The 27,759-nt window shown below is 43.9% G+C and overlaps 1 protein-coding gene across 2 annotated transcripts; it reads right to left on the bottom strand.

The window, feature by feature from the left end:
• Positions 1 to 59: 59 nt before the first annotated feature.
• Positions 60 to 27,111, bottom strand: Hbp1 (HMG-box transcription factor 1). Of its 2 annotated transcripts, none has more exons than XM_040743274.1 (11): positions 26,855 to 27,111; positions 17,787 to 17,970; positions 14,698 to 14,926; positions 12,130 to 12,271; positions 11,691 to 11,802; positions 11,490 to 11,602; positions 9,118 to 9,274; positions 8,161 to 8,305; positions 3,784 to 4,104; positions 2,498 to 2,639; positions 60 to 1,108 (listed from the first exon to the last, which is right to left on the bottom strand). In XM_040743274.1, the coding sequence occupies exons 1-11, from the start codon at positions 27,005 to 27,007 to the stop codon at positions 1,091 to 1,093; spliced, it is 1,716 nt and encodes a 571-aa protein (XP_040599208.1). In that variant the 5' UTR covers positions 27,008 to 27,111; the 3' UTR covers positions 60 to 1,090. The 2 variants fall into 2 exon arrangements, with proteins under 2 accessions (XP_040599208.1, XP_005076294.1); XM_005076237.4 differs by having other exon boundaries at positions 26,993 to 27,097.
• Between the last annotated feature and the right edge of the window lie 648 nt (positions 27,112 to 27,759).

Consider the following 27,759-nt stretch of genomic DNA (forward strand, 5'->3'; position numbering starts at 1 on the left):
CATGCACTGGTCAAATTATTATGAGAGCTTATACATAAATTCACTCAGCCAACCAGAAATCAGAGACTTTTTCCATTTTATTTCAAATAATATACAAGAATATAGTGTGCAAAATTGAGGGGCAACATGTAGAAGTGTGATCAACTGAAATCAATTTTACAACTGTGATTCCTAACCAAAAATACCACTTGGTAAGTAACATGAGAAGCCATGATTGTAGCGCAGAGCAAACTCCGCACAAAGCGCTCGCTCTGTCCAGAAGCTGCAGGAGGAGAGGGCGGCGGCCGGCAGGCACTGCAGTGAGTGCAGTCTGCCCCACATAGACGCGATGACAGCATGCGTGTGGTGTGGTGGAGGAGATGGAGAACACACTGGCATACAACGGTGTCGACTGTTAAGAGCACCATTACAGTGACTGTCCCATTGCTAGAGACTGACCGCACCCTGGTCAGTTTGGCCCCCACTGGAAATCATGGAGGGCTGCCCCCTGGGGCCGCCACTCAGCACAAGCCTGAGTTCCCCAAGCAGGTGGCTCTTTTAGCTAGGACAATGCCACCACCTACCTGCCATGTCATGTTGTCTCTTGGCACTGGCCAGACTAGAAGCGACTGTGTTTGGCACAGATGCTGGGCCATGTGGTGGCTACTCAAGAAAAGGCCAGCGTCTACTTCCTTCCTGATATCATGGGTACAATACAGATTAATAAGCAGTAAGGAGCTGATATATGGACAGCAGTTACATAGTTTTAATTCCCCTTCTTACAATTTAAAATAAGACATGTATACAGGGCTTTCTACTGTACTTTAGCACCACAGGATATCAATTTTCAAGCCTATATTACCTGATAGACATATATGAAGTTTGGAAGGAAAATAAGGCAATTTGGTTTACAATGTTGATAGTTGTAGCTTACTTAATGCTCTAATGGAGAAAGCAAATCCTCACTCATTAAATCATTTCAGGACTCAATGCTATCAGTATCTTATGGTCACGCAAATTCAGGACAAATGGTGAGACCAAGGTCTTCCAAGCTTTTCCATCCAGAGTCAGTACTTATGCAGACATAGATTTACAAACACAAGCATCAGGTTCAATGTTGTTGAGAGCCCTGTGGAAATAAAACAGTGAATGCTTACAAAACAATGCATGATAACCCTACAGGGTAAACTCAGATGTTCATAAATTTACTGGGAAGATTCTCAGCTTCCTCGTGGCTCAAATATCCAGAAACTTGATACAAATGTGAGAGCAGCATGCACAGACAGTCAGACAGGTAATGGCCAGTGAGATGTTCTCAACAACGGGACTCTGTCAGGACATGTGTGCTGCCTCAGTTGGTAGAGATCCCGCCCACCAAGCACAGCCCCGGGCTCAAACCCCAGCACTATATACATCTGTGAATCCAAGGCAGAAGATACCACAACCAACACGAGCTTGTCCTGTGACTTTAATATGCAAGGCTGCACTTGCACACACGTGTGTACACACACACACAAAACCTTGGGTTGTGTGTGTGCTCCCTGAATTAAGGGGTTTGGAGGCAGGGGAATCACAAGTTGCAGATCATTCTTGGGTACAAAAGAAGTTTGAGGGCAGCCCAGGCTACATAAAACGTTTCTGTCTCTCTCCCCTTCCTCTCTCCCTCCCCCCTTCTCGGTCTTCCTCCCCCATCTCTCTCTCTCTTTCTCTCTCTCTCTCACACACACACACACACACACACACAGAGCGCAAAACAAACTTGTACATTTGTACATTATAGTTCAACTACTTCTGGCAGCTGACTACTACTTTAAATCACTGAGCCATTTAACCTACAAAAGATAAAGAACTAGATTAAAACACTCCTAACAAGTCCTCTTCCTCTTAACTGCTCACCTCACCATCAAAGCTGAGCTCGTTCTACTGCAGCATGTGTACTCTGCACACAAAGGTGCCAGTCTGTCAGCCAAGACAGTGTTGGGAGGCTGACTTCCCGCCCCTCTTTCCTCTTCACACTCGCTGTCAGCACGTTCTGGCAGTGGGTAAGACACCCTGAACTAGAGACGTCTCCTACCACAGTGTTCATAAGCAAGATAATGGTGTCCACTTTTATTTATTTTATTTTTGAGACAGGGTTTCTCTGTGTATCCGTGGCTGTCCTTAAACTCGTTCTGTAGACCAGGCTGGCCTCTAACTCAGAGACTTACCTGCCTCTGCCTCCTAAGCGCTGATCAAAAGCATGTGCCACCACTGCTCAGCCTAGTGCCCATCTTTTAACCAAATTAGAACTACTACTATATTCCAAAATTATCTTCTACCTCAGCATTTAGGGCATTCTTAAGCTGGCTTGAGATTTCTGCTTGTCCTAAGTGGTTCTTGATGATTAAAAAAACAAAGGCAGAATTTGCTGGTATGTTCTGAGAACATTAATAGACTGAGTATGACAACGGCGAGACCTCTTCAAAGGCCCTGACACACAGCACACAGCACAGCCAGAGCAGACGCTGCCAACACGTACCGAGTTGGTTCTTTTCCTTTTCCAACAGTCAGGGTTTAGGCGCTTTTGTTCTTCAGCCAAAGCCTTGGCTTCTAATGTGTACATCCTCCTCTCCTCGTTCTTCATCTTTTTCCACCGGTCACCAAGGATGACACTAATGGCTCTGCAAAGTAAATATTAACATGGCGTAAACTTACCACACATGTGTACCAACTGCTACTTCAGACAAACGTGTAAAACACAGAGAAGGCCGTCACAGCCATGTTAGCAGCATCCTGTCACAGGGTCACTTATCAGAGTCTTGGGTGGATAGTGCCAGTATGAATATTTGTTCCAAGACATCCAGAATGGCTAACAACTGGCTATTTCCCTAGAAAAGTTTTCAGTATTGGCAGCATAAGGCAGTCAGCTTGTATTAGGAACTTAATTTGTGTGCATAGCTGCTCAAAACCATCCCAGTTATGATAAAAGCTTTTTCTCCACATAAATGCAAGCCAAGTGAGAAAGACTTCTTTGCCTTAGTTTCTGTTGAATGATAAAAAAGTACACTTTAAGTCGGATTTGTACTTAGCGTGAGAGACTCTGGATTAAATTCAAAAAGGTAAGAGGGAGGCAAGCTGACATTTTCCTATTTTTCCTAGTCATTCTGATAATAAATCTATTACAATGGCCTCATCCAGAACATACAAATCACTTCCTTCCAAGAATAACCCTTAGCCATTCACCTCACTTGTCCTGGAGTTCATTGAAGAGAGGAGGGAGGGATAATATGGGCAAGGGCGGGGGGTCAAGATCATGGTGGGAGAACCACAGAGGCCCAAGCTAGGGGGAGCTCAGGACGAAGCCGGGGAACCCGCATGGGACTCAACTAGGTCCTCTGACTGTGCGAGACAGTTGTGTGGCTTGGTCTGTTTGTGGGGCCACTAGCAATGGGACCTGACCTCTCCCAGTGGCATGGACTGGCTTTCTGGAGCCCATTCCCTATGGCAGGTACCTTGCTCAGCCTTGACATAGGAGAAGGGATTAGTCCTGCCTTAACTTAGTATGCCAGACTTTGTTGACTCCCCAAGGGAGGCCTTACCTCAGCCAAGGAGTGGTTGGGGGTAGGGATGGGAGGAGGTAGGGGGTGGTAGAAGGGAGAGGGGTACTGGGGTTGGTATATAAAATGAAAAAGAAATTTTAAATAAACAAAAAAACAATGTATCTAAAGCCAACCTAAGAAAAGGAAAGAAATCCACAAGAGCTCTTGAAGTTACTGTGAACTGCACTAACATGTCAGTACCTGAACTTAGGTTGTCACTACTTACCTGTTATCTTTCCCTGGGTACATCTGAGTGTACTCAACTCTGTATTTTTTGGCGAACAGCATGAAGGCATTCATTGGTCTTTTGCACTTATTAGGAGAAGTGGCACTCACAGTCCCCGAGCTGTGGCTTTTGACAGCTTTCGCATACAGAGGATCAGAGGAGAGCTGTGCTGACCCAGGGGAGCCACAGCCTTTTCTGCACCCGGAGCCCGCGAACTCCTGAGCACTCCCGGGTCCTCCACAGGACAGAGACGCGCGGCGCTGGCGAGCCATGCTGCTCAGGACGTAAACCGCAGAGGAGTCCATGGGGGTGAAGTCATAGCTGGAAAGGAGCAAGCCCGCTCAGGTCAGACCACAGCAGTGTCTACAGCACTCTAACCCTCCCGTGGACGGAAAAGTTCTCTGCCTCTTACACCACGCCGTCACCATTGTTACTTTAGCAGCTCTCGGACATTTAGAGGGGAAACCTCATGCAGGCACCTGAAAACTGCTTTAAACATCAACCTCCAAGGCCCAGGAAAGTCACAGTCAGCACATGTCCTTCCCAACAGGTAACTCCTTTCCACATCCCATACCTGTTCTTGATTATTCTACATTCATGTTTAACAAAACTGGTTACAAATTAATCTCATTTCGTGCCTAGAAGACTCTGGACCTAGGAAACCAAAATGGCGTGGGTAGTATCCAGGCCTGAGAGCTAATGACTTGGAAGATAAAAGCCAGCTTGAGAAGGGCCGTCACTCAGCCCAGAACTCCCCGTGTTGAGGAGGCTCAGACAGACCCTCACCCAGCCCCCTGCTTTGGCAGCCTCGACAGGCTGCTGAAAAGACCCAGCAGGATGCAGGCCCCTGACTCAGCAGCACACGCTGAGCTCCCGACCTTGTCCGACCTTGCCCCAAAGACTAGGAAGCAACCACCAGGTCACAACGGGATGTGCTTTACTGGTAACGGTGGAATGCAGACATAGCAACTGCCCTGGGATGGCCTCCAGACACAGCAACCTTCCTGCAGCTGCAGCTGACCAATCAACTCAGGAGAGTTCCCCCAGCCCAGAGGGGCACCACTCCTGACACTGTTGCTATGTAACTAGTGGACCCTCAGACACGCCCCTTGCTCTGCCCCACTGCTTCTCAGGGTCCCTCCGACTCCACGTGCTGTGTTGGACGGACAGAGGACAAGTTGACTCATACATTAAAGACTCAGCTTTAGCACTGGATCTGGTCTCTTGGTGGTTTGGGGTTCAGAGTCTGGGCACAACAGCAGCAAGCCTGAGCAACACGGGGACTGACACCTTGTTTGCCTTCGCTAATGGCCGTTAAATATGGTAGCTTAAAATACACTGCAATTTGAGAATTCATATGGACAAAAACAGTTCTGACATATACAGGTCCACCTATGTATTACTAGTATCTTAACCCACCCCATCAGTAAAGGTCATATTTTAACGTAAATTCCACATGCATAATTACCCAAACAAACTATCCATAGTCCGACTCTTCAGCAAGCCTGGGGGTAGGGGAGTTCATTGGCGCTTTCATAAGGAGAGAGAGGCCAGCCAAAAGATACATTGTGTCATTCAACCTAGGCTAGTGCCTAGGATGTAAAGTCCAGGTTTCCCACCCACATTCCCAGCATCTTCATAATTCCAATGGCCAAATTAAAGAATAATCAAGCAATCACCATATTAATTAAAACAAGATAAAAATCGAGCTAATATAGATCACAGCCTAAAGATGCACCCTCAAAGGATCCTCAAACTCTTTCATTTGACTTTTATCATGAATGTTTCTCAAACAGAAATTCTGGGTAGTACATCAAAGTAGAAACAATATGAAATACCAATAGACCACAAAATCTATAAACAGCAAAGTGCCGAAAGAGCAAAGCAGGGTCCACACCCTTAATGCAAACAGCAAAAGTTATTTCTGCCAAAAGACAGTTCTGTCTTTTTTCTCAAGGTATTAATGAAATAAATGTACTGAAAACAACTAACTCCAAAATTGTCATATAATCAATGTTTAGAATTGGCATGCACTAAAGGCTTTATAAACTATTTTAAGGCCCTACTAAAGTTTAGAAAATGATCAAAGCTAGCCACTGTGTAAGAATGTAATGCATAACTGTCCACTTCTACTGAAGAAAGTAATTATCTAAACTAACAGAGGAAGCTAGTTACTAAAATTTGAAAACTCCACCACCTAGTGGCAGAGATCTGTCTTTGTGAGTACAACTCAGGTGAGTTCCCACACCCAGCAACAGTATGCAGGATTTTGACAGCTAAAGCAATGACAGCCATCTTCTTAGCATACATGTTCTGCTACCCTTTGTGAGCATCTGTTCCTACCGTGCATCTTAGCACATCATTCTTCAAACCCCTTCCTGTTTAATTACTCTCTTCTTTCAAAGATTAATTTATTACTTTCAACTGTGTGCAGATGCTTATGGAGGCCAGAGGCAATCTGGGGCTGGAGTTACAGACAGCTGTTAGTCCCCTGATGTGGGTGCTTGGGACAGAATATGGGTGCTCTGAAATGCTCTTAGGCACTGAGCTATCTCTCCACCCACCCCCTTAGTCATTACTCTTAAAGGCAAACTCTACAATAATGTAGAGCCACATGTACCAACATATTTAGTCTAAAAGATGAGTATTTAAATCACTACATGTTTTATGGCTAGAAAACCACTATAGAGAAGTGAATCAACTTTACGCAGGCTTCCACAGCTAGCTTAGTGCACCATCAGGATGCGAAGGCAGGCAGGCTAGCTCTGAGTCATGCTTCTACCAGACCCAAGGCTTGCCGCAACTAGCACACTACCTATCACCAGCCCAGTTCCTTCACAAGACTGCAAGAAGAGAGGCATACCAACAGTATTTAAAGTGCATCCTAACGTGACTGGAGAGTGTGTGAGGCTACAAAATTGAACACCTTGGAAAAACTATCTAGTGCAGAAGAGGAGGACCACTATCACACTACGGTCACTCAACTTCAATGAGACTAATGGTCTTCCAGATGAACTCACCTGCTCCCACTAATTAACAGCAACACCAACAGTGAGAAATGAAAGCTTGCTATCTTAGAAAAACAAGACTTGAACAGCCAAATTTCCCTTTTTGTTTTTTTTTAAATGAACTATACTATGCAATGCCTAAGTTATGAAGGATAAACTAAACAGTGAACTAATACTCAGAAAGGTTCTAACACCCCTAACACAGTGCATTTGTGCCACAGAGAATCAATCGCTCTTAGGTTTTGATAACACAACAGTGGGGTTTCTGTGTAAAACGACATTGTAGGCCTGCACTTTCAACAGTCTATTCACAGCACTGGTCCTTGACGGCATCTAGAACTTGGTTTCCCTTCCAACAACTTGGAAGAGGTTAGGGTTAGGTACCTACCTGGATCTGAGGTATGAGCACCCAGTTATTGTTTAAAAACTGCAATGTTAGTGCATACCAGGAAGGGAATCTTATTTGGCCATCTTGAAAGTCTAACAAACTTCTCTGGCAAAAACCCCGATGTTTGTACTACTCATTCTTGGACGCCGAGTCCGGCTTTTCACCTCTGCGGGGACGTGCCCTCTCCTGACTGCTCTTGGTATCCTTCTGCCATAGTGTGCTGTGGCCATGAAGAACACAGCACGTCTGTGCCTCGCGAGTCTCCCTGGGACATCACTGAATGTAGGTAGGGCAGTCCAGAGAATACCTGACACTGTATATGTTTCTTAGATTAACTTTTGCTTAACAGATTTCTTTTTTTGGTTTTTTGAGACAAGGTTTCTCTGTGTAATCTCCCTGGCTGTCCTGGAACTAAAAGAGATTCGCTTGCCTATGCCTCCTGTGTGCTGGGATTAAAGGTGTGTACCACCACTGCCCAGTTAAAAGTTATTTCTTAAATTGATTCAATTCATTAAAATGTGTAGTTAGGTTCATTCATGTTCTGGTAAGAACACCACAATGTAAGTAGTAAAATCCAATTTAGCAACACCAATAAGGCCTGTTTGCTGCCATGAACAATTCAGTTACAGAAGTATTTACATGATTTTATACTCATCTACAAGAAATGACTTGAGTCTCAGTTGCTCTCTAACCTATTTTGTGAGGTGAGGTGGTAACCCTCAACTGAACCCAGTGCTCCAAGGCTTGCGTTGACAACCAGTTAGCTTCTGTCGCCTCTTGTCTTCCTGTTCCCAGTGCTGGAATTACAGACAGGCCACTATTCACCTAGCGTAAATTAGGGTTCTCTACAGCAAGTGGTTTTAGTTATTGGGCCATTTCCCCAGCCCTTTTTAAATTCTTAAAACCTTTAAAAGTTACCCTTAATTTTGACTCAGCACTCACTAGAGCATAAACTTTAACAGGAAAGAAATGCACTATTACCTTTTAAATGTATCAAAAACACCTGAATCATCGAAATTAATGGCATCAGGGTGTCCAGGAGGTAGACATATGTCACCAATATGAATTTCACAACATGGAATGCCATGCTGTACCACAGTCAAGCTTGGATAAAATGATGACCAACCTAAAGTTAAACAATAGACAGAGACATGACACAAGGCAGTCTAGTGAGAACGCACGTTAGAAAGACTAGGTACTACTAACTAAATCTGACATGTCAAGTCTCTGACTTTAAAATAAACAATCACGAGATTAAATATTTTGTTTCAGCTATGTAAAAGTTCCCAAAACTAATTAATTCAGTATTTTATTTATAAATCCCTATCAGTCCATACTTTCTAGTTATTTATAAATGTCTATCAGTCAGACTTCTATCCATCTGCATAAACAGCTAAGGGATAAATAATGAAACTATAGACTAGCCTGTGAATTACTAAATTATGCTTAGCATGATATTTTTGTAGTAAAACTCGCAGTAAGACTAACTGTGGCTTACAACCTACTTGTAACTATAAACAAAAATATGGTTACCGAGGATACCACTCCCCACATTACACCAAACTGAGGGGCTTACAGTATGTTGTATGAATGAAATTTCTCAAATACTCAGGGACATTTTAACTGACTATGGCAAAGATAAACATTATTAAATATAATTACAAAAAACTTCCTTTGTAATTTTATTTGGTTTGAAATAAATTTTCAACTTTTTTCTTATTCATTAAAGCCACAGAACAGGTGTAGGAAGCCTTTTTAAAGCATTTATGAACTCGGGGAAGGTTAAGATTAGTGCCTGTTCCCCCAGAGATCTGGGGTGCAGCTGGCAATTCTTAGCCATCTGAAATCTAGTCCCATGGGATTGGATATCCAAGCAGGCAAAAAACCACACACATGAAAATAATAGTGAAGTCTGTACAAATACAATTAAAGCCCTACCTTTATTTTTAACATAGAAAGGGTGATCCAGTTTACATTCCACAGTAAGCAAGCCATCTTCTACTGTACCAGGATCAAAAGTCAACTTCAGTACAGACTCACCAAATGATATACTCTCTTCATGGGATAACAACTTTAGACCATCAGAACCATAGCCCTGAAAGCAGATAAGCATATGCGTTGAGTAAATGAACTGTAAACACTCCAACTCAACAGTGAAATTCCCAACATGTGTCACGGCTGGAGGTAACACTCAGTATCTTCAGCTTTAAAGTACTCTCAAACCAGTAACAAAGAAACACACACACAAATGCCCACAGGATACATGGCAGACTGGATTTGCATTTTAACCCAAATAAAAATATGATCAAGTTTAATAAGCAAAGATACTAATTCTGAGATAGATTAAGGACTTTCATTTGAAGTGAGATGGGAATTCTTTGAGTATCTAAGTATTTGCTTAAAACAGGCCCATTACCAGAGTAAGATAGGCAAAGTAACTAAGTTCCACTTAGAACGTGTTGGGAAGTCAATGCAGTATTTTTATTAATGTGGCTGTCAATTTTAAGATGATGATGATACAGAAGGAGAATCTAGTACTTGATTGCTTTTAGAGATCTGTGTGTATCTGTATATGCCCATGCACTAGTCTCTGCAGCAGCCCCTATGTTTTAATTACTCGAGGTTATAAGAAACCCATTGTTCATATTGAGTTGACAATAACAGAAGAACCAAATGAAATTTACATTCAATGTATATTTACTGAGTAATACAGTAGTACATGCCCGGCTTGTAAATGACATGAAAACGTGATGCTTACCCTTGCATTCATAGAAAAAGAAACATGATCATAGCTAGCTATAGCATGCAGTTCCATACTAGTGGATGAACAAAACGACTGAGAGAGACAAGACAATGTTGAAAATCCTATGGAAATGGTAAACTGAACATGAAGGGATCAAACAACATAATGAAAGACAATTTCTTGGTTTTGAAATCTGGTCATCAAGAATAACTAAAGGAACAGGTAGAAATTTTAAAAAAATAAATCAAGGCTATATAAGACTTTTATCTGATTTCAAATTACAGATTAGGAAGTCACAGTCCAGATAATGAAGTTAGTCCCGTAAGGATTCCTGGAGGACAGTCTGGGAGCAGAGTGCTCTCCACAACAGGATGCCTATCACATGGGCTGCATGGAGGAAGGATGCTTACACTGGCAGCAAGAGTCAGAGACGTGAGACCTGGGGTCCTGCCAATGTACAAACTAATGGGAGAGAGTGTTAGGAAGTCTGGGACTAATCTGATGGAGCAGATCTTGCAGACTTCAAACTACAAAACAATTTTTTTGTGAAACAAGAGAAGCGGAAGTCAAACTGCACACTTTACTAAATGAAGAGTAACAATACGATGAGGACACTATACTCAAGACAGCCAAATTAAGACTTTTTCTCAAGGAATTCAACAGGAGACAGTTAGGCTCCAAAAGGAATTTTTTGCTCTTTTTTTTGTTTTGTTTTGTTCTGTTTTTCAAGACAGGGTTTCACTGTGGCTATGGAGGCTGTCCTGGAACTTGCTTTGACCAAGCTGGTCTTGAACTCAGAGATCCACCTGCCTCTGCCTCCCGAGTGCTGGGATTAAAGGCATGTACCACCAACGCCCTGCTTTATCAGTAAGTTTTATATTCTCTCATATTTATTTCTTTATTCAGCCTGCAGTATTACAAGCTTTAAAAGTAAAATTAAAATGTGTTGCTAGGCTGTGGTGGCCCACGCCTTTAACCCCAGTAACTCAGGAGGCAGAGGCAAGCAGATCTCTTGAGTTTGAGGCCAGCCTGGTCTACAGAGTGAGTTCCAGGACAGTCAAGGCTATACAGAGAAACCTAGTCTTAAAACAAAAAACAAACAAAAAAACCACAAACAAAACAAACAAAAAACCAAAGAAGTACAATGTATCAACAGATATTTATCCTAATGTTGCTCTCTACCATTTAATTCATCAATAAGGAAAATGATAGTTTGCTGGGGTCAATTAAAAAGAGACAACAAACTCCCAGTTAACTGCAGAGGAAATTAACTGCATTATACACCTGAGAACCTGAAGTTTTCATTAGTTTACTATTTGTGTTTAATGTCAGTTTAGTTTCCAGAACATATAAGCATTTAAAGCATAACTCTGCTAAGCAACAGAGACTCCTCCATCTTAGATGCAACCGGAAGTGCCTCACAGCCACGATCCCATTGACCTCTCTAGGCACTGAGCTCGAAGAGTGCAAGGTGCCATTTAAACAGAAATACAAGCAGAGGCCTGCAGATTAACCCTGAAGTTTGAATGGTTTTTAAATTCTTGAGGAGGGTTTTAAATGAATGAACCTTGTGAGTGCCCATTTGAATCTCTTCCTCATTATCACAGCCTTCGGCTCTAGCAAAGTCTTCAACAGCTTGCCATTCCTTACTGCTTTCCTTATGGAAGCACAGTCGCGTGCCTGGAGTTGAATTAGAAAGAAGGTATCAGATAATGTGACTAGTGAGTGTCACGCAAGTGAGCTGCACAACATTTAAGTATTTCTCTACCTTTCAAAAAACAGTGCCAAATAGTTGAAGGCCAGGAATTGCACCAGCCCAGGTCATCATCGTCAGACAGGGAGGACATGCAGAAAATGCCAGACTCTGACTCACTGTTTGCCTGCACAGAGAAACAAGCTTGTTACGTTTTTAAGACATCTTTTAATACCTATTTTTAACTCAAGCTTTCAAACAACTTAATTGTAAGCTTAAGGAAAATATGTGTTCAATACTGAAGGTTATTTTTTTTAAGTTTTAGTTGACTACTGTTATTTGTTAACAAACTTTCTTAACATAACAAGCTAATACAAAATCAAATGCATATAATGAACAATGAAATGTTTTTGTCCATCTGTATGTTCTCCAGAAGAATTTCTTAGATGGGGAAAGGCAATGCTTGTGAACTATTATACAAACTTTGTAGAGATCTAACATCATGGAGACTCACCCGTTCATGCCTCACTGGAGTTTCTTCCTTCCAGTGGTCATGAGGAAAGGCTGGCCCGCTCTTTGAAGAGGAGGACACTGGTGGTGGGCGTGCATAGGAATGTAAACTTTTGCTAGTAGCTATGATGTGTACAGGAGGCGATCTAAAATAAAGCAGCAGTTTTACTAGACAGTGTAGGCTCTGAAAGAGCCGCTTTTCTCTCAATGGAAACACAGTGCCAACAGTCACGCACGCGGGAACCATGGAAAGCACTGGCAAAGACAGCACGACTGCGCTCCATAGCATGCTGTCCCTTCAACTTAACAGAAGCTCTCTCACACGCAAGCTTACTAATATATGCTAAAGTAAGTGCTGTTATCACAGTCATCACATTCTGTTGCAACCTTTTAAAATTCAGACAGCTCTGTAGTCCAAACTGGCCAGGAATTCAGGATTTTCCTGCCCCAAGATCCGGGATTGCAGACATGTCCATCATTCCTGATTCTCATCTCTTTTATCCCAACACAGATAGATGTGTATATTATCATGAAGGAAATTCCCATCCATTTTTTTCCCACTCAGCATGGAATAACAAGCTAAAAGTTCAGCAACCATGTATGACCAGGTAGAAATGAAGTGCCTTAAGCAAACGTTCTAACCATAAACACTCTAGTTGACACTTCTTATAAGACAACACTATTTCTTGTATTCTAATACAAACCTGTTGCAAAGCAACTAGACACTAATAGTCCAGTCCCTGTCTTCCAAGGAGCAACTTGACCCCTGCTCCTTCCTTTCCTTGGTAAAGTCTCCCCTGAGCAGTGCTCTTTCAAGTACACGGGGCCCCCAAGAACACACAGACCCTTCCTCCATTACCAGCACCACAGGACACATCATACATCCAGCCTCAATAACTAAAATACTGCACCAACAGCCTCTAACGATGATGGAGAGCAGGAAGCCAGCAGAGTCTGGCACAGCTGTGAGAACAGCCCAGAAAATGCCTCCAAGAATAAAATGCCAGCCCCAGACAGACAGTCCCTTACTTCTATCTTTCTTTACACTCATATTCTCAGGAAAACTACTGACTTCCCACACGCTTCTTCCGTTCCTTTCTTTGTAGTGCCTCAGACACAACTCAGGTCTTCACTCTGCACCTGCCCAGTAAGACTATTCTACAGAGCTGTGACCCCCAGCCCTTCTGTCAACTGTGAGACCAACATGAAGACGACAACTGTCATCCTCTAACTCTAGTTAGAGGGAGGGCGACACTTCAGCAGGATTTGTTTTTAAGTGTGTGACTGAAGTGAAGGAACTAGGATGCAGCTTATTACAAAGTTCTTTCCTAGCATCAAGTGACCTAGTTAAACATTACCATGGAAAGTAGGGATATAAAGGAAAGGATACTCTGAAACATTTGCTTTCCTATGGAAATTTACACAGAATTTAACTGAACCAATCAAAACCAATATCCTGCAAAATAGAAAAGCAGGGTACCTTAACAGGGTGCAAGACAACTATGCTATGATGTTCTAAGTGTTCTGCAACTTGGGAACTATACCCAAATCAGAGTTTCTCCTAGTTACCTAGTGCATTCTAGTCTAGTTCCTAGCGACAGAGTGAAGATGGGGTGAGTGAAGATGGGGCGTTTCTCCAAGCAATTCAGCTATATTTAGTGAAATGATACCCATTAAGGTCTTCTAGGAATATCAGCTAGGATTTTCCAGTTTCACTACAGATGCACCCATTTTCTTAAACTTTGGTCTTGCTATATGAAGTGATTTTTATTACTGGAAGTCTCATCTACTTTAAGTTTTTAAATTTATTTTATGTGTAGACTTGTTTCCATTATGTGCATGAGTGTTTCGCTAGCATGCCTGTCCGTGTACCATGTGTGTGTGGTGCCTGAGGTCAGCAGAGGGCACAGAGCCCCAGACTGGAACCACAGAGGGATGGTTGTAAACCCCCATGTCATACCTGGACCCTCTAAAGAACACTGAGCCACCTCTCTGGCCCCCACTTTTAAGATTAACAAACCTTACTTAGAATTGGCAAAGATAAGGTTTATACACAGTGTGGAAAAGTAAGAACACAATGAATCAAATGTACAGTTGATAAGTTTCAAATACAGTGTTTTATTTAACCATAGCTCTTTAAAAAATGCAATTTTTACTTCTAGAAGTAAAAATGTATAAAAATATATGCCTTAGGCTAATTTTTTATCTGTAAACACAAATATTTTAGGCTATTTTTCTCATAATTGTTATCTAATTCTTCAAACAATGAAATCATCTTTGATCATTATTTGGAAGTTAATTCTACTGACTTTAAATGTTAAGTTAACCACCCATTAGGTAGTATAATTATTGTAGAATGAGGAGATTTTGAAGTAACAACTTGTTGAAGTTAAGTTTAAATTTCTTCTTAATTCGGGAGTATGCACACATGCACTACAGCATGCATGAAAACCAGGACAACCGCAGGTTTGCTCCTTCAGCCTTGGCAGTAAGTTCCTTTCTTTACCCACTGAAGCAACAATGCCAGTCCTAATGATATGAGCTTAGTGGAAGATGCACCCAGTGTTCCTACCTGTTATAAAACGAGCACTGCATAAGAGGGCTTTGTGGGCTAGTAGCAATATTTGCTAATTCTGTCAGCCAGTCCACCTCATCTTCACGGTGAGTGTTTTCCGATATGTCTGAGGTATCCTGGCTCCAAGACGGTCTTGGATAGTCTTGATGGGACACATCTGAACTTAGCTGGTATATGGCAGATTGGGTAGGATCACTTTGAACAGCCTGAAGTTCAGGAAGGTCATCTGGAAATAATACAAGATTATTTTTTTTAAACATTAATATAATGAATACCACAGTAACTTTAGTTAGGAATACACAAAGTTAACTATTTTTGAGGAAAAATACATTCAAAATTAAATTCAGAAATTTCTTTTTTTTTTTAAGACAGGGTTTCTCTGTATTGTTTTGGAGGCTGTCCTGGAACTCACTCTGTAGACCAGGCTGGCCTCAAACTCACAGAGATCCGCCTGCCTCTGCCTCCCGAGTGCTGGGATTAAAGGCATGCGCCACCAACGACCGGCCAGAAATTTTTCAATAGAAAAAAAAAAAAAAGAAAAAAGGCTTCTAATGTGGACGCGTGGGTGTAGGGAGTCTGAGGAAAACCTCAAAGGACTGAGTATGACAACAGTTCACTACCTGAGCCATGTGACTATCACAAGAGGTCAGTTTGTGTTCCATCCCTTATCTAGGAATGACTTACATACCAGTGACATGTCCCCACATTAACAGACTGATGAATACAGTGACATTCAATGTGCACATACAGTGACATACAAACTTTAGTAACCTAATAAAAACAACTGCAATACTGAAATCAACTTCTAAGAGGAGAGCAGAGATGGCACAATCAAGTTTTAGGTAGTAACATGACACAAACCTATGTTAATTATTGTGAGTTAGGTATGGTGGTACATGCTTGAAATCCCAGTATCTGGGAGGTGAGACTGATGGACTCCAAGTTTGAGGGCAACCTAGGTTACACAGCAAGACCCTGACTCAAAACAACCAAGAAGTAAATGCAATGGATTCCATAGTCTTTTCTGTTTGTGTTTTAGCTGGAGCTGCTTGTGCACACTGAAACCCGCAACTGGGACGCTGGATACAGGAAGACTGTGGTGGAGTTCAATGCCAGCCTGAGCAGCATAGTGAGACCCCAGATCAGAAACAACATAAAATGGGAACTCTCAATTCTGGTATTCTTTTCCTCATGCATCCCCCAAGGCAGATCACAAAATTTAGATCTTCAAAGAAAAAACTAGGAAATTACCCCCCAAATACTAAATTTTTCTTTAAAAGATGGAGATGGGGGGGGGAATCCCAGCACTCAGGAGGCAGAGGCAGGTGTATCTCTGAGTTCAAAGCCAGCCTGGTCTACCTTGAAATTCTAGGACAGTCAGAGCTACATAATAGAGACCCCCCCATCTCAAAAAATACAAAAGACCAAACAGCAAAAATCCCCCTTTAAAGTGCCACTGCCCCTCCAGACCTACAGGGTCCCTTAAATATGCAATTCAAGAAAACTCTTTTAGGGGCTAGAGAGTTGAGCAGTTAGGGGACCTACGTTCAACCCCAGACATCCACACAGAAGCTAAGAGCTGTCTGTAATTTCAGTTATGATGCTATGAGTTGTTTTTTTGTTTTTCCACACGACAATGGAGAATACAAAAGTACCCAGAAGCACACTGGGGGGACAATGACTCAAACACACAAAAACCTCTCCTACTCAGAACTAATCATCTCCATAAAGGCCTATATGCAGGCAGTGGACCTCTAAAACTAAAGTATCTTAATTCAAAGTAGTAAGTCACTCAGGCCATCCATTCCTTCTTAACACTAACTACAAAGCATCCATCTCACTGAACAAATGAGGTACAAAGCCCACACAGTAATTCTAACTGCCAGTTCTCAAGGATGCTGTAACTATATCCCTTACCTCACTGTCAACAGCCTGCCTTTAAATGCGCCATTTCTTCATTACAAAAGCTTTATTTCTGTTTTTCAGATTCAGAAAAGTAACTACGTTTAAAATGCAGCCATGGATAGGTGGGGCAAGCTCCTTGGCCTATTTTTCTCTGGGCATGTGATGATGATGGACAACTAACCATAGCCAAAAGCATCACTCACTGCTCAGCAGTAACTGCTATCAGAAAGTCTTAGGAGGCAGAGTACATGTGGCACTTGACATTAGGCATTATGTCCTGAGACCTTCAGGACGGCCAAACCCCCAAGCACCACTGCACCCTCATTTGTAAAGGTGTTCATGAGCCACACCCTAGAGTGGCTCACATTCAAGGCGACCACAAATTACAGAAGACAAGGCCCAGTGAAAAGCTGAGCAGCAAGCCAAAGGTGCTCACTGACTCCCAGAACAGCAGTCTGCAAGCAGTACCATTTATAATCATCACTCGATAGCCCTGCACATTCACAGGCATCTCTCTGGAGTGGCGCACCAGCAATGGTCACTACACATGTCTGATGAGTACTGTCACTTCTGTATCAGGTCGCCCACAGAGAGTTCAATGCGAAGGTGCCAAGTCACATGGTACAATCTTCAAAGTTGAGGTATTATTAGTCTGATCTTAGTACACAGAATAAAATGATGTACTTCAACAAATTCTCAGTCTCTCTGAGTACCTAAAGTAGGTCACACTGTCTCAGTTACATTTTAAAACAGAGGACTTCCTCCAGAAGGACAGAGAGGCTGGACCACTGGGCCTGCTGCACAGCCCGAGGACCCGAGTTTGGATGCTTATCACCCACAGGACCTGTCTGTGACAGAAGGTGTCTGTCTGGGCAGTTAGATAAGAGGACTCTGGGGGTGCTGCTTTCTGGACTGTGAGCCTCTTAAATTCACTGAATAAACAGAGTAAGGTAGAAATGGACAGAGGACGCCACTGACACAGACCCTGGCCTCCACAGCACACACAGGCACATGCACCACAGACATACTACAAAGGAAAGTAGAAAGAAGACAATGTTCTGAAGACCCTGTTTCACAAGCTCTTCAGGCACTTTCTCAGGTAGACAAGACGCCGAAGCTGGCTGACTACGGCAATTACCCTGAGTCTTAGAGAGATCTTAAGTAACTTTCGAGTGGTTTACCCAGCTCCATGTGCTCATCGCAGGAGTTGTATCCTGGAGAGGACGGCAAGTTCTCCTCACACTGCAGCAACTCGAGTGAGTCATCCATCCCCGAAGCTCTCTTGTCCATCACCAGCAGGAGTTTCTGTACTGCATTAGGCATCTCATTTGTCTTTACTTCCCACACCATGTTATGGTGCTCCGACTTGAAAGGAAAGAAGACAATGTCAAGTCATGCCAGGGAGACAGACAGCACTGCGCTGTGTTTCAGCTTAATCGGACATTGCCATTTGATTTTCCTCAACCCTCCCATACCACAACTGGATGCTCAACACTAAATTTACATAACCCTCAAAGTGCTAATATTGTTAAGTCAGCATTTTTCTCACCAGTAACTGCAGAATTATGTAAGCTTTCATTTTTCTAAACTAGTGTCTCTCTTTTCAGCTGCAAATACTAACAAGTCATTTTCAGATGGGTTCAAAAATCAAAGGAAAATCAAGCCCAATCAACTTTCCTTAAGTAAAAAGACAAAGGAACTTGGTGGGTGTGGTGGTACACACCTTTAATTCCAGAACTCAGTGAGCAGGCAGGCAGGGTTCTCGGAGTTCAAGGTCAGAGGTCAGTCTGGTCTACATATCAAATTCCAGGCCAACCAGGTATACCTAGTAAGACCCCATCAAAAAAGGAAAAAAAAATCCAATGGAATAACCCATTCTTCTGTTTTTAAAGATACTCTTTTTATTGTTCAATACTTTGCTTCTTCATATTCTGAAAGTGAGCTATTTTTTAAATAATTGATTTATATGCATTGCAGTTGGGAGCTGCTATGTTGAGTGCTGGGAATTGAACCCGGGGTCCTCTGAGAGAGCAGCCATGCTCTTAACCACTGAGCTATCCCTCCAAACTGAAAGTGAACAATTTTAACATACTTAACATTATATCCTCTGTGAACATTTAAGAGTTTCTGGCTATTATGCTAGCCATGTTACATTTTACTTTTCATGAAACTTAGAATGTTGTAAAGTTTTCTTCAGAAGACTTGGAAACTAGCCTGAGAAGACGAGGGCTGCAGACTGACTCAGCATTTTCCAGCAAAGTCCTAATGTGATTATCCGCGTCACACTCTCAGCCTCGCCGACAGGCACATTAGGACCTAACACACTAACATAATAGTGACAACCAAGTCACACTTCCCAACTTCTCAGCATTTTCCAGCAAAGTCCTAATGTGATTATCCGCGTCACACTCTCAGCCTCGCCGACAGGCACATTAGGACCTAACACACTAACATAATAGTGACAACTTCTCAGGCTCTACTCCAAATGCTGCTTCTTGTGAAAATGCTAAGAAATACACAAATTCTGATTTTTCAACAATCTATGGTTCTTTCCCTCAAGACAGTTTCATTCCTAAAAGGCACAGTGGAAGGACAGAGCTGAATCCAAGAAGTTGTCGGGTGCTCTTCAGAGCACACCCCGTACACACACACACCCTGTACACACGCACAAGCACAGAAACCAATGTGCCATAGAGAGCATACCCCGTACACACATGCACACACGCACAGAAACCAATGTGCCATGCAGAGCACGACCTGACACACACACACACACACACACACACACACACACACACACACACAGAAATCAATGTGTTATGGAGAGCACGCCCTGACACACACACACACACACACACACACACACACACAGAAATCAATGTGCTATGGAGAGTACGCCCTACCACACCCACACCCACACCCACACCCACACACGCACACGCACACACGACAGATATCAATGATGTAAAGCGTTGCCTGGGCACTGCTTTACGAGTTTCTCTCCTACCAACTGAAGATATGACATGGGGTGGCAGGGGACCCTCAGATTTAAGAAATGTCTTTTGATTCCAATTGGATTATTTCACTTTATGAACCAAGTGACTGAACTTAAGGGCTCTCCTTAAGTTCCTACCACGAATGAGCAAAGTTTAAAATGTAAAGTAAGTTTTAAGCCCCAGACTGTGAGGCAATGAAAGCATGCTGTTGGGGTTCGTAATGTCCTAAGTAAACTAAACAACAGACACTGAAAGCAAATGACCATACAACTATCCAGTTCGGGCAGTTTCTTCTGGAAGATCTCACAAGCTGTCCATAGACCTTGGAACAGCGATGTCTCCAACAGTTTACCCAGGTCTGACACATGCTGTGGAATAACCCTGCACACTATGAAAATGTGTTCTTCTCTGATTGGCAGGTAGCGAGGCAGGAAGTAGATACAGACGGGGCAACCAAACTAAAGGGGAGGGGGCAGAGTCAGGAGTAATGAGATACAGGAGAAGCAAGGTGGACATGCTGTACTAAAAAACCCTACCATGCCATGTGGCAAAACACAGATAAAATATGGGTTAACTTAAATGTCATAGTTAGTAATAAGCCTGAGCTATCAACCAAGCGTTTATAATTAATATTAAGGCTCTGAATGCTTTTTGGGAAATGGCTGCCAGGACAGGAAAACTTTGTTTACAAATGGCGCCCAGTGTGGGGCATGGAATTTCCATACAAGATATGACAAAGCTTAAAAAAAAAGAAAAACCCTCTAGGCACACGAGAATGGAACCAAGTGTGGCTTCTTGGTAGCTGCTTCTTGGATGGGCTGTTTGCCGGTGGGGGGGGCAGAGGCACAGCTGCTCTCTGGCTGATGCTAGTGGCAAAGGCTGTGCGAGTCTTAAGAGGCGTGGCTACTGAGCACTTGAAACGTTTTTTGTGAGCAGTGGGCTGTACTAGGTGGCAGCATGGACCCAACAAATTTCCTGGACTGGGATGCTCTTAAAGATAGTCCTCAGTTCAATTCCCAGCAACCACATGGTTGCTCACAACCATCTACAATGAAATCTGGTGCCCTCTTCTGGCTCCCACAACTACTGTAAATGCACCTCCACCCTGAGTCCAGGCTCTCAGGCAATTGAGGGGGAGGAGTCAGTTGCCAACCTACCATGTTCTAAATTTTACTCAGATAAAAAAAGCTTACAGATGCTTGGACAGATTCAGACAAACAAAAACCCCAACGATCCTCTAAACAGATTACAATATGTTTAAAAATATACATAGGTTTGGCAGAGAAAAGAGAAGGTACTGACAATCATAAATATCTATTTTAAAATAGTATTCCAATAAAAAACACACATAAAGATAAAAAATACATAGAGCCTGGATACTCCATGTTATTACGTTGTCTCTGAAGTTTCTGGCTGTTAAGAGACACTGGATTATAAAAACTGCTACAATCAACCAACCTATATATTTTAAAAATATCTTGACTTTTAAATCAAGTGATACGTTACTTTGGGGGAGAGGTTTTGCCTTTATTTCCCCCTCAAGTCCAGATGAAATGGGCCTTCTCAAGTGTCAGCTCATGCTTTCTGTGCCTCTACCCAGCCCTTGAAACACTGAGCAAATTTAGCTCAATCAGTGATTCACACTCAACTCTGCAGAACAAGGAATCACATGTATGCCTAGAAATAAATGAGGAAATGATCTGTATCAGCCCTGTTTACTACTTTTTGTTTGCAAAAACTCAAGTGTGGTGAGTTAAGAACTCTGAGGCTAAAAATGATTGTTGGCAAGTTGGGGTAATGTTTTTTTTTTTTGTTTTTTTGGTTTTTTTTTTTTTCGAGACAGGGTTTCTCTGTATTGTTTTGGAGGCTATTGGTCCAGCCCGGCCTCGAACTCACAGAGATCCCCCTGCCTCTGCCTCGCGAGTGCTGGGATTAAAGGCGTGCGCCACCACCGCCCGGCGGCGGGGTAATGTTTAATAAAAGTTGGCACAAAGTATCACAATGGCTGGTCACCTGTCTGTCATGCCAGAGAAGGGCTGGGTCCTCAGCACAAGGACACTACATTCCTTTTTCATCAAGTGCCATATACAAGGCATCAATTAGCTGCAACAACCAACAGTTAACCTGAATGTCAAGGGATGTGGCTTTAGTTGCCTAAGACAAGTAAATAGCTTTCACGGTGTAGAATGAGGCTTCACTGTTAATAGGGAGAAACCCACATCAGCTAACAGTCTTATCTGGTAAAGTGCTATGGATGAGATCGGGGAAAAAAGAAAATAGAGAAGCTAGTATCACCAGGAAGCATGGCAGCCTTGAGCAGTATGTGGCCACGGATACTGAACTGTAAGGTGCAGTACAGCGGGTCTTTTTCTGAGACAGGTTTCCTCTGTGTAACAGCTCTGGCTGTCCTGGAACTCAAACTCACAGGGATCTATCTGCCTGCCTGTCTCCCAAGGTGTGCACCAACACCACTTGTTGAGAGTCGTCTTAATCCTAGTGTAAGAAAATGAAAGAAAGAGACGAGGGTAAGGACTCTGAAATTAAATTAAGTATAAAGCAAGTTTGCCAACAGGCTACATGCTCTGAACAATCTATTTTAATATCTTGCCTTGTTTGTAAACCAGAATAACTAAAAGTACATACTTCATAGTTTGTAAAAAACTCAGTGATAATGACAAATGTCTTGAATCCCTAACCTAAAACATCTTCAGTATGGAATGGTTGGTGTTGCCATTAGCAATTATCAGACAACAGGGAACCATTGATGGTTTGTGGAGTTGAGGTCTGTAGTGTAACTACAAACAGGTTGTTCAATCTGTTTAAACCATATTAAAACACTATCTGAACAGGCAGGGTCTGTATCATATGCAGGGTATTTTTTTTTTTAAAGAGCACTCACATTTTCAATTTCTGAATATGCCAACTGTTTCCAGATTCCTTTGGAAAATCTTGTAGAAGGTGGTAAGTAGCAACAATGCATATTCCTTACTTAGTAATTCCGAAGACACACAGGAACTCAGTCATTCTTTGCAAGGTGTCTCCAACCGCTAACACCAGCATTTCAATTCATCCTATAGTGATCTATTGGACAGCTTAAAGAACATAATCCACTCTTCATATCGTCAACTCCTGGACGTCCACAGCCCTTTCTAGACTGGGCCTGATTAACTGTCAGCCCCACTGAAGACAACGCCGCTTCACCAGATTCTCACCGTCCTAAGGAGCCCATGCGGCTGTTGTTTCTCTCCCTCTGCAGAGAGCTTTGGTTTTGCCATTCTTCCCAGCCGAGCCGCCTCCCCCTTCAGCAGTGTCTACCATTCAGCTTCACCACAGAATGTCTAGCACTTAGAATTCCATCTCCATCTCATCAACACACTTGCAGGGTAAACACTAATTTTAATGTCGAAGCACAACTACCTACAGCTGACAGACCAAGGAAATATTTACTCTTCTGGACATTTGGACTTCCCACTGATTATGATGGGGTCTGGGGTTTTTGGTTGAGGTTTTGCCAAGGTAAAAGTTAAAAAAAAGGTTTTGTTTTCCTATGAAGCTTTGATTTTTTTAGGGTTTTTATTTCCAATACAGAAAAAGAATGTCTAAACTTCAAGACAAAAGGCCCACATTTTACTCTTCTGGTTACATAACCTGGAACTATATCCTTCAAACTCACAGTACCTTAGTTCACAGGGCTCCTGTAAGAATAAAGTACATGAAAACACACATATACAAAAGCATATACAAATTGTTGGTCTGAGTCTTCTTACAATCCAGTGCTGGGTAAAGCAAAAGCTCTGAAAATGGAAAGGAACCCCATTTCAGTCTATCGTCAAAAATATCCGCACGCACACACACACACACCAGCCAGGTGGGATTCTGACAGACGAGCTCAGTTCTAACACACCTCCTGGTGGAGCTGACCCCAGTGCTCACACACTGTATACACCGCTCTGCTACTAGAACATGCCTTGTATTTAAGTTACATAGGCACATGCCAACTCTTCATTAAATCAACTATTTTCAAAACTTCAATTCTCTAATTGCACTCTAAATGCCATGTTCAAACATTCAAATTTTAATGCTTTGTAACAAATATCTGCAAAGTCTAGGAAGGGGAGGGCAGAGACAACAAAGACACTGGGTTTTTAAAGTGCTCGCCCCCCTCCTCTCCTCCTCCAGAGGAGGGCCACACACTTCCTCTCATTTCAGTCAGCATGAAAACAGCTCTGTGAACATAATGCTCGAGGAAGGCAGGACTCTGACCACTGAATGGTTCCATTTTCCTTCTAAAGAAATAAAGAGACAAAAATAAATAAGCATTTAGCTCAAAATATGTTAGACCCTGGCTTTCAAGAATTTGTTTCTGGATTCCTACCTTTTTGTTCAGTGAGCCTTACCAATTTTGTGAAAGACCCTCTGCCTCAATCCTCAAGGACAAAACCATCCAGACTATTTGTTCAAATTGTTTTGAAAGAGGTGAAGAGAAGTCAATGTACAATTAATATAAGCCTGACAAGAGGAACTGAAGTATTTAAAATGAATTATATAATTACAAGCTACAAAAGACTAAAACTAGCAAATACTAAATTCTACTTCCTATATCAAAAGCAATCAGAAGGCCTTACTGAAGTCCTTTAAGAATACCATCACATATTCTCAAAGTCACTTCTTTGACCTATGTTTCTGCCATGGAGCTAAAAAATGAAAACAAGAAGCCACATGGTGGGTTTGTTTTGGTAAAGCTTACCACTTAGCACCTTTGTGCTCCTCAACAGTTTAACCACTGATGCCTACTTCCCTTTTTGTCAGCAGAACTAAAACCTATCCACTCCTCAAAACTGTTATAGGTATAAAAATATCTCACATCCTTCCTTTACTCAATATTGTAAATCACAGCAATTAATTACTTTCATGCTCAATCAACAGGAAATACTAATACAGATCACATAAAACTTTCCATGATCAGAACTGTCAATTCAAATAATATTTACGGCAAATCATTCTGGAGGCTGAAGTAGTTAAAAGCACTGATGCTCTTTCAAAGGCCCTCCCTGGGTTCAATTCCCAGTCCCTACTATCAGTAACTCCGACTACCCCTTCTGACAGGCTTAGGTACTGTGTGGACACGATGCAGACACACATGCAGACAATACACACACACACACACACACACACACACACACACAAAATTAAAAAATCTTTAAAGTCCTTTTATGAGAAACTTAAAATCATCTAAAATTTACACAAGAGAAACTATTTTCCTACACTTGACTATAATCCTAAACATTTTCATATTATTACAACTACTCTTTTTGGCCAGGTACGGTTGAAATCTAAAATTTTTATGAAAGAAACCTATACTCTTACACATTTCCATATTTCTACAACAACCTGTGACAACATCTTTTTTTTTTGTCCAGACATGGTGGCACACCTCTGTATTCAGGAGGCAGAGGCAGAAGTTCACTCTGAATGCCATTCCGGCCTGGTCTGTACAGTGAGTTACAGTAGGCTACCTTGGGCTACAGTGTGAAACCCTGCCAAAAATGGGGGGGGGGGAGGCTTCTATAGGAGCATCAATGGCTTTAAAATTTCTCGGAGGACTGCCAAGAATTCAGGGCCAGCCTAGGCTAGAAAGGCTTCGGCGTCTCCAGGACAGGTTTAAGTTTATTCAATTAAGATGATGCCATTGTCTAAAACAAAACAGAACATCGAATTAACCATATTAGAGGGAAATTTTGGGTGTCTCCTCTTCCCTATTTTTGTTTGTTTGTAAGATATGGTCTTATGTAGTCCAGGCTGGCCTGGAACTCACTATGTAGCCAAGGTCTTGGCCCATTCTTCTGCTGTACCTCCCAAGTGCTTGAGATTAAGAACAGAAATGGATGAAAATAAACTTTTCTAACTCTCTGGAAATGTAATAGAAATTATGATTGGAAGTACAACTCAAATGCAGATTACATTATGAAACTACATGATCAAATTATGAATTTTCTTGATTGTGTTATATACAAGTATTTGTCAGTTTAACTTCATTTCTGTGATTTTTCCCCCCTTCTCAGTACATACTGTGAAATTTAGAACAAGAAAAATATCTGCCCTTGTTAGTACTGTTAGGGAGTAACTTCTTAAGATAACTTGTGTCAGTAAAAGAGTACTGATGTCTTTATTTCCAACTGATACGAATACCAAAGAACCTTCAGGGTCAGTATCTAAGTTTCCACCACAAGCCTGCTTCACTGGACACAGGGAGAGAGTCTGAAGGTAAAACTAAGTCGAGACAACGTGGTGGTATAGTGTTCAGGGAAGGAACACAACAGAGAGATGTATGACAAAAAACAAAAACACTGAGAAGCATCCTTTTCACAGTCGGGGAATGAACAAAGGGCCTTCCCCGGGAGAAAAGGCACCTAGGTTTGCAAAACTAAGCTGGAAGCTATAAAACTGAATTTTTATTAAAAAGATTCTGGTTTGCTAGTCGAGCTAATGTTTCAAAACCCTAAGGTAAGGAACACACTTGACGAAGTTTCTTCCGAACGTGCAGCTCGAAACTTTTCCCAACACTCAGTTCACAAGACAAGAGGTGCGGACGGAAGGGGGAGGTCGAACGCCGGGGAGAAGGCACAGAGTCACACTCGAGATCGCGGCCGCAGCGGGCACACGACGGCATTCACACTGGCTACAAACACCCGCTCTCAACCGCCCCACTCCCGGCCCGGCGGCGAGCCCCGCGGCGGCGCCCCGACTCCTCTCCGGGGTAGAACTCGGCCTGCGGAGGGCGGGGCCTTGGCCTCGCCCGCGGGCCCACCCCCGCCGCGGTCGCCGTTCCCCGCTCGCTCCGCTCCCCTCCCCCCCGTCATGTGACCGCGGGCGGCCGGGACGCCAGCCTCGTTTCCCCCCCCTCGCCGCCGCCCCGCCGCGCACGCGCCGCGCGGCCCATTCATTCGAACTGCGTAACAATGAGCCCCGGCCCGACGGCGCGGCGAGCACCCCCGCCCGGCCCGCCCGCCCGGGCTCGCCGCCCGCGTCCGCCCCTCGGCCCGCGGCTGGGAGTGGCGACCCGAGCTTCCCGGAGCCCTCCGCGACGCCGGGCCCCTCCCCGCCGGCCCCCCGCCCCCAGCCCCGGCCGCCCGGCCGCGGGGGCCCGCGGGAGGCCGGGGCGCGAGCTCGCGCGGGGAGCCCGGCCCCGGCCCCGCCGCCCAGCCCCTCCCTTACCCGCCCCCACCCTCCGGGGCGCGGCGACCACCACACACCGCCACGACGCGGGCCGCCCGAGGCGACAGCCTCACCGGCGGCTTGCCCGCGCGGCCCCGGACGGCCGCCCGCCTCCCCGGCGCGCGCCGCGACTCCCACCGTCGCGCTCGCTCCTCAGCCGAAACTTTCCTACTTACCAAACCCGTCGCCATTACCAAGTCTTTCAAGCTCCGTCTTCCCCCTCCCCTCCGAGCCCCCGGGGGGGCTGAGCCTTCGGTCACCTTCTCCGTCTTTAACTGGTCAGAAGAGCTGCCATTCTAAGGTTCCGCTCTCCCATTGGGCAATGCCGAGGTCTCGTCTCGATGGGCGGGTATGTATTGACTTTTGTGTTGTGTTTACTGGAGGAGGCGGCTTGTCAATCATAGCAGAAAGCGCTCCGGATTGGATTACCGCCGAGACGCTGGGGACCCGAGCCAAACTTTGTTCTCCAAGAGGATTGTGGGTTGGTAGTCTCAGCCGTGCTCCTCAGCCCGGGAAGTTGCCGGCGAGAGGAGCGGGCGGAACTACAAATCCCAGAGGCGCACGCACAGCGCAGTCTTGATAGTAAACAAGAGTCATAGGGACACGTGTATCAGCTCGTTTGTTTTGGTGTCCGGACAAAAGGAGGGGGCGGAGGGAAGGAGCGAGGGAAGGAGGGTTTTGGAGCCTGGACGGCGCCTCTTCCCGCGGGCCCGCGTTGCTGCGAGCTGGCTGCGTCCGCGGCAGCGCCGGTCCAGGCCGCCGCTGTCGGCCCCGAGTTTGGCAGATGGCCAAGGCATTGTTTGCGCGCGAGGGGAAGGAGGTGGCCGCGCCGGCGGAAGCAGGCCGGGCTCACCGGGAACCGCGGTTCGGAACCGCCCCGCCGCCCTCGCCTCCTCGCGCCCGCGGCGTTGTGTCGCGCGTGGCCGCGGCGGGCCCCGTGGGG

The sequence above is a fragment of the Mesocricetus auratus genome, unplaced genomic scaffold (genome assembly GCF_017639785.1).
Source record: "Mesocricetus auratus isolate SY011 unplaced genomic scaffold, BCM_Maur_2.0 Super-Scaffold_15014, whole genome shotgun sequence".
In the NCBI taxonomy this organism is placed as follows: domain Eukaryota; kingdom Metazoa; phylum Chordata; class Mammalia; order Rodentia; family Cricetidae; genus Mesocricetus; species Mesocricetus auratus.